Source organism: Quercus lobata, chromosome 8 (assembly GCF_001633185.2).
Source record: "Quercus lobata isolate SW786 chromosome 8, ValleyOak3.0 Primary Assembly, whole genome shotgun sequence".
Taxonomy (NCBI): Eukaryota; Viridiplantae; Streptophyta; class Magnoliopsida; order Fagales; family Fagaceae; genus Quercus; species Quercus lobata.
Genome location: NC_044911.1, coordinates 29,075,662 through 29,089,497, shown reverse-complemented (window position 1 = coordinate 29,089,497; position 13,836 = coordinate 29,075,662). Strand labels below are relative to the sequence as shown.

General features: G+C 36.3%; 1 protein-coding gene and 1 pseudogene across 1 annotated transcript; both read right to left on the bottom strand.

Moving 5' to 3' along the window:
• Positions 1-403: 403 nt before the first annotated feature.
• On the bottom strand, positions 404-10,080 carry LOC115956698 (annotated as a pseudogene).
• Positions 10,081-10,247: 167 nt separating this feature from the next.
• On the bottom strand, positions 10,248-12,414 carry LOC115957918 (exopolygalacturonase-like). Its single transcript, XM_031076259.1, has 4 exons — positions 12,258-12,414; positions 11,865-12,164; positions 10,816-11,331; positions 10,248-10,711 (listed from the first exon to the last, which is right to left on the bottom strand). Exons 1-4 carry the CDS (start codon positions 12,381-12,383, stop codon positions 10,475-10,477), a joined length of 1,179 nt encoding a protein of 392 aa, XP_030932119.1. The 5' UTR covers positions 12,384-12,414; the 3' UTR covers positions 10,248-10,474.
• Between the last annotated feature and the right edge of the window lie 1,422 nt (positions 12,415-13,836).

Genomic DNA, 13,836 nt, shown 5'->3' with positions numbered 1-13,836 from the left:
GTCCGTGGATTCGGAGCTTACACGTGGCCGTGTCAGTAAGTTCTACTGGTGGGTAGCAATAAGAAGTCGAGCATGGGGGCTTGTAAGTCTTATTGTATGAACGTCGATTCTTTCAAGAGAGTGGATTCAAGTTTACCTTAAAGATAGCTAGGTCAAATCCTCCCCAGGTTTTTACCGGTTTGGTTTCCTGGGTAATCATATCTTTGTGTTATCTATCTTTCCGCTGCTTTGCATGATATGATCTTTGCGATTGTGATAACCTAGATTTGTTAATTTGGACTAAGTAACAACTTGGCTAATTACCTAGGTTAATTTAATTGTGTTTTAAGGGGTCTAAAAACTATCAGTTAGAATCCTTGAGATTGTCTATGCCATTTGGTATCTTAGTGTCAATCCATTGAGACTAGCCAACATTGCTATCTGCATCCCAAGACTTATCCTTGTTGATCAGATCGTATAGCATCTCATAATTCAACCTCTCAAAGTCCCTGCAAAATGGTGATGACACTTGCTTTACATGCATAACAAAAATTTGGATTAAGCTAAATTTTGCTTGCATCAAATCCTTTTTGACGTACCTGTATGTAAAAATGGCATGTAGAATCTGAATAGAAGCAATAATAACGAAGAACGATCTTATTTGATTGATCAACCATGTTTGTTGGTCAATACCCATTGGCACAAATCGAAGTATAGCAAATTCAATTAAGAATTAATGCAGCACATAGACTTGTAAGAAAAATTCATTAACATTAGAACTCTTGTAAGAAAATATATATACTTTTACATACCTCAGAATACAAAGGTATTTAAACTTACCAATATAAAGCTAGGGCCTGTCATTGTAAGTTGGCTTTGTACTAGTGAGCACGAGTATAAATATTGATATAGAGTACATAAAGGCAGCTTTGATTAATCGTGACTCGAGCAATAAGGCATTGTGCAAGACAAACAGCTTATCTAAAGCAAGAAACATTGTTGCTTTCTTTTGTTCAAAAGCATCTTGCATAATTCAAATTTGATTTCTCAAGATGAGAAACCAATTCAAGAACTTACATGGGTGACTAAGGGGCTGTTTGGATTTGCTGTTTCCATAACTCATAACTCAAAAATGGAGGGACCCATGGCTGAGAAGTCCGTTTGGATTTTGTTTCCAGTTTTTGTTTCCATCACTTAATTCTTTGATTTTTGAGTGATGAGTTATGGAAACTAAAAACACATTTTAAGTGTTTTCAGTTTCCATAACTATGTTTTCAATGGCATTTCCATAATTAAACTCACAACTCTCTCACTGTTGAGTTGCAATGTTTGACTTTTTTTTTCTTTTTCTTTTTTGAAACAAAAAATAATGGTAGAACTGAGTGATGAGTGCCAAACAGGTGGGGTTGGGAAAATTGGGGTATTTTAAGTGATAAGTGATGAGTGACGAAAATTGAGTGAGGAGTGATGAGTGATGACAAAAAAAAATCCAAACAGCCCCTGAATTTCTTAAAAAATACAAGATAAAGACAAACACACTTGAGCTGCCAATATAGACTTTGATTTTTCAAACAGATGGTCATGGGCTTGTTGAATCTGTTCTTGTTGCCAAACAAGCTCTTCTTCCTATTCATGTCCAAATTTAGCTAACTTTTGCAAGATAGTTCTGAAAATTTTATATCAAATGACTTAGTAGTCAGTAGATAAATTACGCAAATCCAATATAAATTTACCTGCATGACTCTACTGCTTGATTTGCATTCACCTACTCTCTTCTAGTGCTTGAGATTGAAATTCGGATAGCAACTGAAGCCCCTGAAGCACTTCAAATTGCCCCTCCAGAAGTTTATTTTGCTTATCTAAGGAGATTCTAGATACATTCCCAATATCATCAGCTTTGCTTTGTAGCTTAGTCATCTTCATATACATTGCGTCTCCCACTTTGTTTATTGTCTTCTCAATTTCACCAGTCTCATTTTGTTGATTATGTATCCCATACCAAGGTTATTGTGATACTCATGAATCATTGTTGTTTGTTCGTTTAGACCCCATAAAGCAGATTGTTTAACTTAATATATTAGCCAAGTAGTTACTTAGGTTAATTATTCAGATCTAAGTTAAACAACAATAAATCATATCATGCAAAGTAGCAGAAAGTAAATAACACCACGATATGATGACCCAAGTAAACCAATGAAACGAATTGTTTCAAGGTAAAAACCTAGAAATGATTTAACCTAACTATCCTCAAGGTAAGCACATCCACTATAAGAGAATTGAAGTTTTTACAATCAGATTTAATCTTAAATCTATTGCTACCTCCAGTAGTAACTTACTAACACCGCCACATGCAAGCTTAGAATCCACGGATTCCTTCTCTTCTTGGATTTACAGCAACACAAGCCGCCTTGCTTGTGACTTTGAGTTTCCACTTAAAGGTTTCAAATCACCATCAGTAATGATCTTGATGCAGCAACTATGTTCTACCAAACGCTTGATTGTAGTTTTTCCACTGGTAGGTTCTTGTGTAGTTAGAAGGTACAAAACCTCTTAGATCTCACAAGAGTAACACACAAGATTTTTCAGCACCTTCAAAATGTGGCTAAGGTTTCCCTTTTATATGAGGAGAGGTTTAGATGAAACCCTAAACATTTTCGTGAGCTAGGCCTGTTTAAAAATTCTGTAGAAAAACTGTGCCTGTGATTTTCGATCGGTCGAGCTTAATTCTCGATTAGTCGAGCTTGGCAGAAAATTTCTTCCTTTTTTGCAATCAGCTGAATTTGAACCTTGAAACAACCACTTTTAAGCATTGCCTAATACATGGACTAAACATCTTTTGTTCTCGGTTTGCCAACATTAAAAACATGATTCTAATCATTTAAACCTAAATCTTCAGAACCTAACAATTGTCATCCCTTCTTCCAAATTGAAAGTTCAAATAAGTGTGTAAACACCCTTGTACGTTTAGACCCCCAAATTATAACTTAACCAATTCAAGCTTTATGACAAACAACAAGTGTGCGGAAAATGAACATAAGCTATAAACATAATTGGAAAACTATCTAAGCCAATTATAAATCACATCCATAGCAGAAAATAAAAGGCAAAGATAAAGGGAAGAGAGATGCAAACACAAGGACAACATACGATGTGTTATCGAAGAGGAAACCGAAGCCCTCGGCGTAAAACCTCTCCGCCGCCCTCCAAGCGGTCAATAATCCACTAGAAAATGTAGTTGGGATACATGAACAGCAATAGACCCTCCAAACCTAATCTACCCGATGTACCTAAGCCCTCCAAGCTTCTTGCTCCAACGAGGTTGCGCCGAAACTTTTTCTTTTCTAGCTTACCGGATTCCGCTACTAGACCGTAGCATATGCCATCCTTGGCATCTTCCAGTGCTTCCCAAAACTCCAAAAACACTCAACACTCTAAATTGGTGTGGGTAGTGTTTGGATAGAAATCTCCTCTCAATAGGTATGACAATGAGAGAGGGAATGAGAAGAGACTACAAAGGTTTCTCTCTAAGAATGAGTAGCTCTCTCTAATTGGGTGGGTGTTTTTAAGAAACCTCTCTTAGGGTTTTTCTTTCTGAATAGCCACACATATTTTGTGGGAATGAGGGGTATTTATACTGGTGTGAGAATGGAATGCAAAGAGTCAATTTTTCCAAAACAGGGCTGGCTGGCGACTTGATCTCGCGACTTAACTGAGTCGCAAGTTCAAGCCGCGAGCTAGTTAAATGGCCAGTCTGGATTTTTGTCCTGTAGTGCTCTAGCTGGCGTGACTGTTCAGCTCCCCTGCATGCTCTGTGCGTGTGCAACTTTTGGCGGCTTGCAAGCCGCGAGTCTCTGCTTTACTGCACTGTCTTGAGCATTTCTTCACACTCTCTCACACACTACCCTTACATGATTCCCACCTAAATACAGGGTTTCTAAGTGCTATATTACAAGCAAATTTGTCACGGAATAAAGCCAACAAATGGTTGATTAAATTCAACCTTACAATCTCCCCATTTGGCTATTCCTTGACAAAACACCCTAAAACAGACTCTAGACTTAAACTTGAGTTTGGGAACAATGGCAAAACTCACTCACACCTAAATGTAGAAACTGTGAAGCTCTTAAATCATATGAACATGAATCTCCTGAAACACAACAATACACCATGATCATTGTATGCAGAAACACATGAAATGCATATGAAGCAGGCATGGTGTGATCAAGCAAAGATGGAGTTAAGAAACAAACCATGACTTGATCAAACAAGAAATCACTACAAGGTAGTGACCACAATGCTCATTCACACTTGGAATGAACACAGGGACATACAAGTTAACAAGCACAAGGCAAGATACTTATATGCTCAACACTCAACCAATGCATAATACACAAAGTATATGCATCTAGGAACAATCCTACAAGGGCACAAGAGTGACAGTACTTAACAAGAAAATGCATGACATTTAGTTAAAAGCACTGATTTGACAAAGTATAAAAGGCTGCATAAAGCATGGTACAGACCATAAAGCCTACAGATATAAACCCTAAAAGCTTACAAAAGCAACATGGGTACAAACACATTATATTGAATAAAAACTTAAACAATATAAACTAAAAGTGCTTAAAGTTTCTCCCCTTCAAAATGATGAGAAGTTGTGATGCACTAGGAACATATATACTTGTAACCTGAAACACTTGCACAAAACACATTAGACTCTCAAGGTAAAGCAAGTAATAAAAGGACAAGTATAATGTAACAAGTAAATTGCGATCAAGTAAACATGATGTGAAACATATGAGCAACTTGATCATACACCAAAACAGTCATATAGAAATGACTACAATGATCACATAGCAAAGCAAATGATCATCCGAACATGCATTCAAAGAAGTATAATAGCATAGGGATATATGCATGTTCAAAGCACAAACATGATGCAATGAGAACAACAAAGCATAACTCAAAGCACCATAAAGCCAACAAGAAAACAAACATAACAAAGTTTTCTAATTAACACAATGTCTTCTCCCCCTTGGTATATGCATCTCCACTATGGAAAATCTCTCCTCCTACAAATGTGCACGAGAAATAGAATTTCTCCCCCTAAGGATGTGCACAAGAGTCATATAGAAATGACAAAACACTCCGGTATACTCTCCAGAGTATACTCTCCCCCTTTTTGTCAGGAATAGACAAAGGGTCAAGGAGAAAAGAGGGCAAGAGATGAATGAACGAACAATGATAATGATGCATGAGGGGTGCAAGATGAATGAGAAAATGAAGCTCAAACCTAAGACAAAGTAACATGCTACAAAGCATAAGGTAAACATGACTTGCTAGGATGAAGAAATAAGGTAAAGACCAATGCATGACAAGGGTAGCAAAGGTGTGTGCAAGAGGTGGCTAAGTGCAATGCATGGCCAATGCATGAAAAATGCACATGTGGGGCAAAGTGTGCAAAATACACAACCAACGAACCAAACATGTTCCTAATGAGGAAACATGAGAAACCCCAAAGTTTGATACTCATCGGAGTCCAAACAAGCAAAAAAATGTCTAAGAGACATTTTATCAAACACCTAGCATGCACACTATGAACAATAATGTGAAACAATGCATGAACATCATGAAATTCACCCTTAATACATGTTTTTTCTGCCACAAGGGGCCAACATCCAATGCAAATCAACAAAAGAAACCAATCCCATGAAGAAATTTGACAAAAATTAAGTTTTCCCAACCCCTATGATAAAAATCCCAACCAAGAGCACAAAACTCTCCAAAACATAATCCAAGAATCAAAAATAATGAAAAGAATTTATAATTACCTTAGAAATGTTAATGGAATGAAAAACCATTCAAATTGGTTGGGTTTTGATGTAAAAATATTGAAAGAGGGGTTTTAGAGAGGATGGGAGAGGTTTAAAACAAGTTTCCCACAAAAAGCCCTTTAAAAAGCTGTTTCTGGGCGACTCGCGACTGGCGAGTCGCGAGAGTCGCGAGTGAGCCGCGAGCTATATGAACTCGCGGAGTCGCGTCGCCAAACCGCTGGCAGCTGGAGCGCAAGTAGCCGCCAAAAAATCTGACACCTGTTTTTCAATACAGAACATGTTAAACAATGAAAAACAAGTAAACACTAAACATGAACACAAAGAGTGATAAAAATCACTTCCAAAAACATATAAAATGATCAAAAATCTTTTTGGATTAATCCATATAAGATTGAGCACACACACATCACATTTAGACAAGTACAATCTAACAAATGAATAAGACATTCATTGAACATTAGGCATGTGTGTTGTGTGTGTGTATCAAATGTGGAATAGTCCTTAGTCTAGAGTGAAGTTTCAATGATCAATTCAATCAAGTCATACACAACTAGTACTAAGTCAAGTGGTCTATCTCAATTATAGAAATGAACATATATGACCTCCCACAAGAAAATGATTACATAAGATTGAAGCTTTTCATTTGGCTTCTTTACAATTCATAACATTTGATCATTTTGAATCAAAACATCTCATTTTGAGATTGATGCCTGAAATTTGTGATATTTCAATTTGATGAACAAGCCTTTGGCTTTTTAGGCATCATACATTTTCATATAAGTCGCTTTCCCTTTTTCCTAGTCGAATACTAGTATATGCGACGGCTTTTGCAGCTCATTATCTCTTTTCATTTTGAGATTTACATTTATTGAGCTCTTTAAGCAATAAAAATAAAAAAGTGGGAAGAGATATAAGCACAAGTCTACGCATGTATCAAAACCAACATGACTATTGACTAATCATTCATGACAAGCTTGAAGATCGATTTACAACAATCACACAAAGATGTCAAGATTTTTCCCACAAAGATATAAGTGCAAAAATAACAAGCTAAGCTCGAAAATGCACAAAGCCATTTGTACAAAGGTACAAGGCCAAACTCACATGTGATATGTGCTCAAACAAATACGATCAAACTTTTTGAATTTTTCACTTTTTATGTGGTTTTGGATTTTTACTCACACAAAACGAAAACATAAAAGTAAGATAAAAAACGAAACAATGCATACAAATAAATGCAAGATGCACAAAATGCATGAAGATATGACATTTAATGCATGAAGGGTCCTACAAAGATCGAAAGAATTAGATCAAGGACCAAAAGAGCAAAAGCTCAACCATAGGAACCCTTCCTCATCCAAACGGAATGATTGTTTGGAATGAGTGTCTCAATGGGAAGTGAGACGAGGTTGGAAGAATGAAAACCGGAGATGCACATAGACAAGGAGGTAAGAGCATTAACCACTTTCTTCAACAACTTACCATTTTCCATCCAATCCGGTTTAGCTTTCAAAGCACAACTTCCAAAAAGCTCAAGTTTCTCTTTTCTTTTGATTCTCTTAAGAGCTTGAAACTTAGAGCAATGAGGTCTTAGATGACCAAAGGCACCACAATGGTGACAAACAATGTATTTAGGTCCATTAGGCTTTTTGGGAAGGGATCTAACAACAAAGGTTTGTTCTCTTTTTAACTTGGGGCATTGGGGTCTTATGTGACCGATCACACCGCAATGGTGACAAGTAGGAACAAACTTAGATCCACTCAAATCCCTAGATTGGGACCTAAACAGAGGCTTAGGCTTAAGAGCCTTTCTCTCCACTTTTTGATTTCTTTTGTGTGGAGGAATGTACACCGATTTGTCCTTTAAGGTAGAACACACACTAGGCACAAAATCGGGTACCACAACATGATTGCAACAAATATTATCATCCTTTTTAGCAATAGGTTCAGCAATCAAACACTTGGCATGCATCTTAAGAGATTCATTTTCACATTTTAACTCATCAACAAGTTTGTTAGACAAAACAAGTTTAGCATCCAAGTCCATATTCAAACATTCAAACTCTTTCAGTTTTTCAAGAGAAATTTCAGCAAGTTTTTTATATTTCTCAACCAATTTGTTGGATTCATTGAGCTTAGCAATCAAATCATCTTTTTCACAAAATAACTTGCTCAAATTCTTTTGAAACTTCTTAGCATTTTTCTTCAAGAGTTTGTCAACAACACCCATAGATTCAAATAACATGTTATCACACTTATGAGGATTAACACTCATAGAGGCATTTTCACAAACACGTGGCATGTTACATTCATCACCAACCAAATCATGCAAAGAGGCATACAAAGCACAATCCATGGCAAAAAAAAAAAACACAGGGGGTCAAGGATCACACTTAGGTATTTAAACCACAACAAGTTCTCTGATACCAATTGAAAGTTCAAATAAGTGTGTAAACACCCTTGAACGTTTAGACCCCCAAATTACAACTTAACCAATTCAAGCTTTATGACAAACAACAAGTGTGTGGAAAATGAACATAAGCTATAAACAGAATTGGAAAACTATCTAAGCCAATTATAAATCACATCTACAGCATAAAATAAAAGGCAAAGACAAAGGGAAGAGAGATGCAAACACAAGGACAACACAAGATGTGTTATCGAAGAGGAAACCGAAACTCTCGGCGTAAAACCTCTCCGCCGCCCTCCAAGCGGTCAATAATCCACTAGAAAATGTAGTTGGGATACATGAACAGCAATAGACCCTCCAAGCCTAATCTACCCGATGTACCTAAGCCCTCCAAACTTCTTGCTCCAACGAGGTTGCGCCGAACCTTTTTCTTTTCTAGCTTACCGGATTCCGCTACTAGACCGTAGCATCCGCCATCCTTGGCATCTTCCAATGTTTCCCAAAACTCCAAAAACACTCAACACTCTAAATTGGTGTGGGTAGTGTTTGGATAGAAATCTCCTCTCAATAGGTATGACAATGAGAGAGGGAATGAGAAGAGACTACAAAGGTTTCTCTCTAAGAATGAGTAGCTCTCTCTAATTGGGTGGGTGTTTTTAAGAAACCACTCTTAGGGTTTTTCTTTCTGAATAGCCACACATATTTTGTGGGAATGAGGGGTATTTATACTGGTTTGAGAATGGAATGCAAAGAGTCAATTTTTCCAAAACAAGGCTGGCTGGCGACTTGATCTCGCGACTTAACTGAGTCGCGAGTTCAAGCCACAAGCTAGTTAAATGGCCAGTCTGGATTTTTGTCCTGTAGTGCTCCAGCTGGCGTGATTGTTTAGCTCCCCTGCATGCTCTGTGCGTGTGCAACTTTTGGCGGCTTGCAAGCCGCGAGTCCTAGCCGCGAGTCCTAGTCGCGAGTCTCTACTTCACTGCACTGTCTTGAGCATTTCTTCACACTCTCTCACACACTACCCTTACATGATTCCCACCTAAATACAGGGTTTCTAAGTGCTATATTACAAGCAAATTTGTCACGGAATAAAGCCAACACATAGTTGATTAAATTCAACCTTACACAAATTTATCTTCATTGTTTCTTGCCCTTTTTGCAGTTGGATTGAGAAGTTGCGATCTTTAAAGATTGCTCAAAAACTAACTCCGATTGCTTCAATACACCATTGATCTCGTTACTGACATTCTTACAAGTTTGAGCCACTTGTTGGGTTTCTCGATCAATTTTAGTCCAAGAATCATGTATATCTTTTGAGTCCTGCAACAGATGCTTCGAATTCTCTTCAATGGTGTCTAATTTTTCTTTGGCATAGTTAGCTGATATTACTAATTGATTTACCAATTTCTCTGTTTGATGCCTGATATAATTAGATCTGTTGATAAAAACAAAATAAAAATTCAAAACAGATTGTATTCAGATGGATTCAAGAAAAGGGGAAGCCAATAAAAATAAAAATGAGAAAAGATCAAATATACTCAACTGTAACCGATGGCAAATAGAATTGGTTTCGAGGAAGAATTGTTGGTAATTCTTCGTGGGAGATTTAGTATGGCATGCAGGAAAAGGGTGTCTTCCAGACTCTTTCTGAAAGCAATTGCTAAGATCCCAACCACATGTCTTCCGCCTTTCATTGTCATCAGCAGTAGTGATGTCAGAGCACTTGGGAAAATGTCCTTGATAAGCATCATACCAACATGATTTTAAGCCAGTTAGTTTTCTTCTAGCTTTGTTCACTCTTTCAATTCCCTCATCTTTGTCCTTTCTTGCACTCTTCAAGGTGACTTCATTTTGCATTTTTCTTTTGACAGAAAATGGCACTCCCTAATACATTATAGATATATTACCTGTGCCTTCTATTTGCAAAATGGGCCTTCAGATTATTTTCGCCTCAGAAGAGATTGACTAGATCATTCATCTTTTTTTGCACCGAGTTAAGTTGGTTGAAAGGTAAGGCAGGGGAGAAAATGACACCTGGTTTTGTTTTATTACTTATTGATATTGACAATATTACAATTCACTGACTTTGCCTGTACAAATGTTCAGTTGTACTGTGTCCTCTATATGAAGTTATGAACACAATCACTTTACAAAGAAAATAATTACATTTACTCTAAATTTAACTGCCTTCTTAAACCGTGTTCTACATATGAACACAAGCACTAATATTTACTCAAAAGCTTAAACTAGATTAAGCTTTGACAGTACAAGCAGGAGGATTCTGTTTGCCAGAAATCGTGGGCTTGACATTAATACAGTGGTATGTGGAAGAGCCGTCATGTCCGTTGTATTTGAGGTCTATGTCACGAAGCTCCACTTTTTCACATGGCACGCCCTTACTACAAACAAGCTTGACAGCCTCCTGAAACTTAGATGTGCCTCGAATGTTTATGAAGCTAACATTGCTGATCTTAATTCTAGAGGGTATCTAAAACCAATAATAAAAAAAATGGTATTAATTAGTATTAAGTAATTCTCTACTTTGAACATTAATTCTATCAACATCAAACTTCCAAGTATGAATGTTATCACCTTTGCTTGGCACTGATTCCATGGGCAGTAAACTTGATCAATGATGATAGGATTGCCAACATTATTCATGATAATGTCCTCAAAATGCATATCAGAGGCAGAGCCAGTCGGGGAAGCAGGCCATGTTTTGATTCTCACACCAGTCATTGTATTGGTAAGAGTGCAACCAATGACTTTGACACCACTCACAGGTTCTTCATTTGGGAACTTTCCAAGACTTCCTATGCTTATTCCATGGCCAGGTCCACAATTTACTTTCTCAACAGTTATATCCCGACTTCCATCACCAAGCGAGACACAATCATCTCCGGTTCCAATATTTGTATCAATTATGTGGATCCCTGTTGAACGCCCTATGTGGATTCCATCAGTGTTGACACTAGTTTCAGGTGCTTTTATGGTAACATGCTGGAATGTAACATTTTTGCACCCCAAAACATTAATGTGGAACTCTTTGCTGTCCAATGATGTTATGTCCCGGATGATTGCATTGGTGATGAAGTTGAACCTTATATTCTGATCAATTTTTGAAAAAGAAAAACCCACAAAATTAATTAGTGTCATTCCTTGTTAAGTAATATATATATATATATATATATCTTATTTTTTATACGAATAGAAATATTTTGTATCCACTTTTTGTGCTTTCAAAAATAACCTATCACATAAGTGAAAGTTATTTATCCATAAGACAAATTTAGGGGAAAAAAAGTAAATTAAGAAATTTAAGACATTCTACTCTATCAAAATAGATGGAGTGTGCACCCAAATTGGTTAGGAAGAAAATTCCCTCAATCCATTATGTGGTGACTCAAATAACAACTTGTACATGCATATCTATTTATCAATCAATCTATCTATATATATATATAGAGAGAGAGAGAGAGAGAGAGAGAGAGAGGTTGATTTACGAATTACCACGTAATGGATTGGGAGAAATTCTTTCAAGCCAGTTTGGAGGAAATTTCAGTGCAAAGAACGCGTGTGATAAAGTTGATATTTATTAAAATTGGTGGGAATTGTACAGGGTAAGATTGAAATAAACTCACAATAGGAAGTTGCTTGCAGTACTTATTTTTGGAACATTCACTTTGACCCCAAGCGATTTTCCCTTGGCCGTCAAAAGTTCCACTGCCCGACAAAGTAAAAAAGTCGACATGGTTAAAACTGACCCAACTATCCCCAGATTGTTGTTCTGGGGCCTGTAAAGTGCCTATAACCTGAAGCTCTATAGGACCCTTGCAAGGACCTTCCAAAGGCACTGCGCCCAACTTGTATGTCCCTCCTGGAACCACAACTTTACTCTGACCCGTTGATGCGCATGCAGCTTTCCAAGCTTTTGTCAAAGCCTAAAGACAAAATGAATAACAAAAGTTATTTTAGCTAACAATTCTGGTAAGCATATTTTATATCTTCAGTTGAATCACATTGTGCATTTATACCTGGGTGATATCCGCATTAGCTTTTGCTCCATACTGTTTCACATCAAAGATACTGGCTTGGACGTTGCCAGTGGATTTTAGCAAGAATAGCATTAATATCATTGCAATGTCCAGTCTCAAACCCATATTTTCTTTTTGACTTCTTTAATTATTTTGTTCTTTGTTTCGTTATAATTGAAATGAGAGAATGTTTAGTTTGACCTTTTTATAATGCAATACAGAAGCTCAACACCAACGAAAATTTAACTAATAGTTACTACATTTATCTTTATCTCTAAGGGATTGTACGGTTCTAGTTTAACTTTTGTCCTAATATTAGCCTTCATGCTTCCTACTATAAATAACACTAATTTATAACCACATGCATATGAATGGATGCATTTAAAAAGACATATAAATAAATGTATATTTAAATTATAACTTAAGTTTAATATTATTATAGATAGTCTTTTTTATAGTTTTTTCCACGCTTGAAAAAGTTTTGTATGGATATTAATTATTTGGTAAAGTATGAAACTGATTTATTCATGAGTGTATATATAGTTTGTTATTTACTTAACTTAAGTTTTGTTATTATGATGTGATAAGTTTTTTTTATGTTTACATTTTTTGATAATTTATAATTAAAAAAAAGAGTTATTTGCATAAATTTTTGAAAATGAATAATCTATTTTTTAGAACACGATAAAATTATTATCCACATTTATATTTGAACTAAAAAAAGTTTTTGTAATAAAATTTAGATTAATTTTAAATGAATTGGGAGTGGTTTTAAATTGAATTTTAATAAATGGTTTATAACTAATAAGCAATTTTAGATAGAGTTAAAATAATTTTAAATAAGTTAGAAGTATTAGATAAAAGCATAATATAAGTATTAGATAAAAGCATAATATATTTTGATTGAGTTTCTTTGATCTTTATGTCTTTTAAGTTTAAATTCATGAATCGTCTTCCAACCCTACTTCCTTAATGATCTTTAACACAAATTGAGTGGCACAACATTCCTTTTAAGTTTTCGAACAAAGAAGCCACACAATTTGCTTGCTTTGCTTTAAGTTCTAATTTCTAAGCCATGCAAATATGGGTGTGTGAAGCCCTACCATTAATTTGGAATATGTTGTAACTTAGATTGTATTGATAGTTGGGGTTGGGGGATTTAAACTCTGGATGTCTCTATTAGAAACACCAATAGGTACTGGTGAAGCCAAATTCGTCAGTTGATAGGTTCGTCTAGACGGTGTGTAACTTAACATCCCTGCACAAGACTGACAATGGGTCATGAAAGTCACCAGCATGGTGCCAGCCAATGAGCCTCTAATGGCAAAGCAAATGTATTACAGAGAAAATGTTGAGAACTGGGAATATTATGGTGTGTTTGTACCTTTGTTTTAGGTTTGATGTCGTTTATATAGGCCTTTGCCTTTTTAGTTGTTGGAGGCCTTCAATGGTGGCTTAAATGCCGCCCCTGTAACACCCTTGGTGATTAGTGGAGTGTTATGAAGATCCTACAATGGTCATGTCTCCAAGTTCGTCTATGTGTAACAGCTCATGCATTAAATGCTCCCTTTATGGCACT